Source organism: Dendrobium catenatum, unplaced genomic scaffold (assembly GCF_001605985.2).
Source record: "Dendrobium catenatum unplaced genomic scaffold, ASM160598v2 original_scaffold_257097, whole genome shotgun sequence".
Classification (NCBI taxonomy): Eukaryota; Viridiplantae; Streptophyta; class Magnoliopsida; order Asparagales; family Orchidaceae; genus Dendrobium; species Dendrobium catenatum.
Window position 1 is genome coordinate 1 of NW_021575496.1, and position 1,080 is coordinate 1,080.

At 47.0% G+C, this 1,080-nt stretch overlaps 1 protein-coding gene across 1 annotated transcript; it reads left to right on the forward strand.

Moving 5' to 3' along the window:
- Positions 1-198: 198 nt before the first annotated feature.
- Positions 199-921, forward strand: LOC110092768 (the record flags this gene model as incomplete). The annotated part of the gene is made up of 1 exon (XM_028692703.1): positions 199-921. A coding segment is annotated over exon 1 (723 nt), but the record flags the coding sequence as incomplete, so codon positions are not given.
- Between the last annotated feature and the right edge of the window lie 159 nt (positions 922-1,080).

Here is a 1,080-nt window from a genome sequence, read left to right on the forward strand (position 1 = left end):
AGATTGACATTCTTTCCAAGTTAGATCTTAGGGCGTGACAAGTTTTGGTATCAGAACAGTGTTATTGGAAGAATGAATTATTATCAGAGTTGTAGGTTTGGATTGAGAGTTGGGTAGATTGGGTAGCTGTAAGAGCTTCATTGGCATACATCATTGCATGTGTGTATCATTTCTTTTGAATTGTGCAGGTGAAAAGTTATGGATCCTCCGGCAGAATCCAGTGTACCGAATGAGCAACACAGCGCAGCCCCAGTACCTTCAGAGAGTATGATGCAGTTGGCTACTGCGATAGCACATGTTATGGGTGATGCGCAGAGCAAGATGAGCGAGAGCAAAGAGGAAGAGGTAGACAGACACTTGCAGATGTTTCACAAGCTGAAGCCTCCGTTGTTCAAAGGGGCTGTGGGACCCCAGGCTGCTGAGGATTGGATCATGAGGGTAGAAAAGATTTTTGACAGCATGCAGTGTCCGGGGAATCGAAAGGTACCTTTGGCTGTGTTTCTTTTTGAGGGTGAAGCGGAGAGATGGTGGATCGGACAGCAGAGAGAGAAATTCCAGGGGAAGACCAATGCTGAGATCACCTGGGATGAGTTCACTACAGTGTTCAGGATGTGGTTTGTACCACCGTCAGCTCAGCGACAGATGCAGGAAGCTTTCATGAGATTGGAGCAAGGCCACAAGTCAGTGATGCAGTACGAAGCCGAGTTTACTGCACTTGCGAGGTACGCTGCTCATCTGATTCCCACTAACGAGGAAAAATGCTATAGATTTCTGCAAGGATTGAACATAGAGCTAAGGCATCCACTCGTACCCTTCCGGATACATGAGTTTTCTGAGCTGGTGGAGCGGGCCCGATTGATAGAGATTGACTTAGCGACACCGGTATCGAGGTACGAGGATACCAGGAGGAGGAGAGATGAGGTATGACGAGATGATTATGATAGAGACATAGATAGAGAGAAGAAAAGCAGATACGATAGTTCGAGGGGATCTGCATTGGGATTTGCATCACGATTTGCATCGGTAGTATCGTCTGGTAGTTATGGAGCATGCATTCACTGTGGTAGACGACATGCAGGT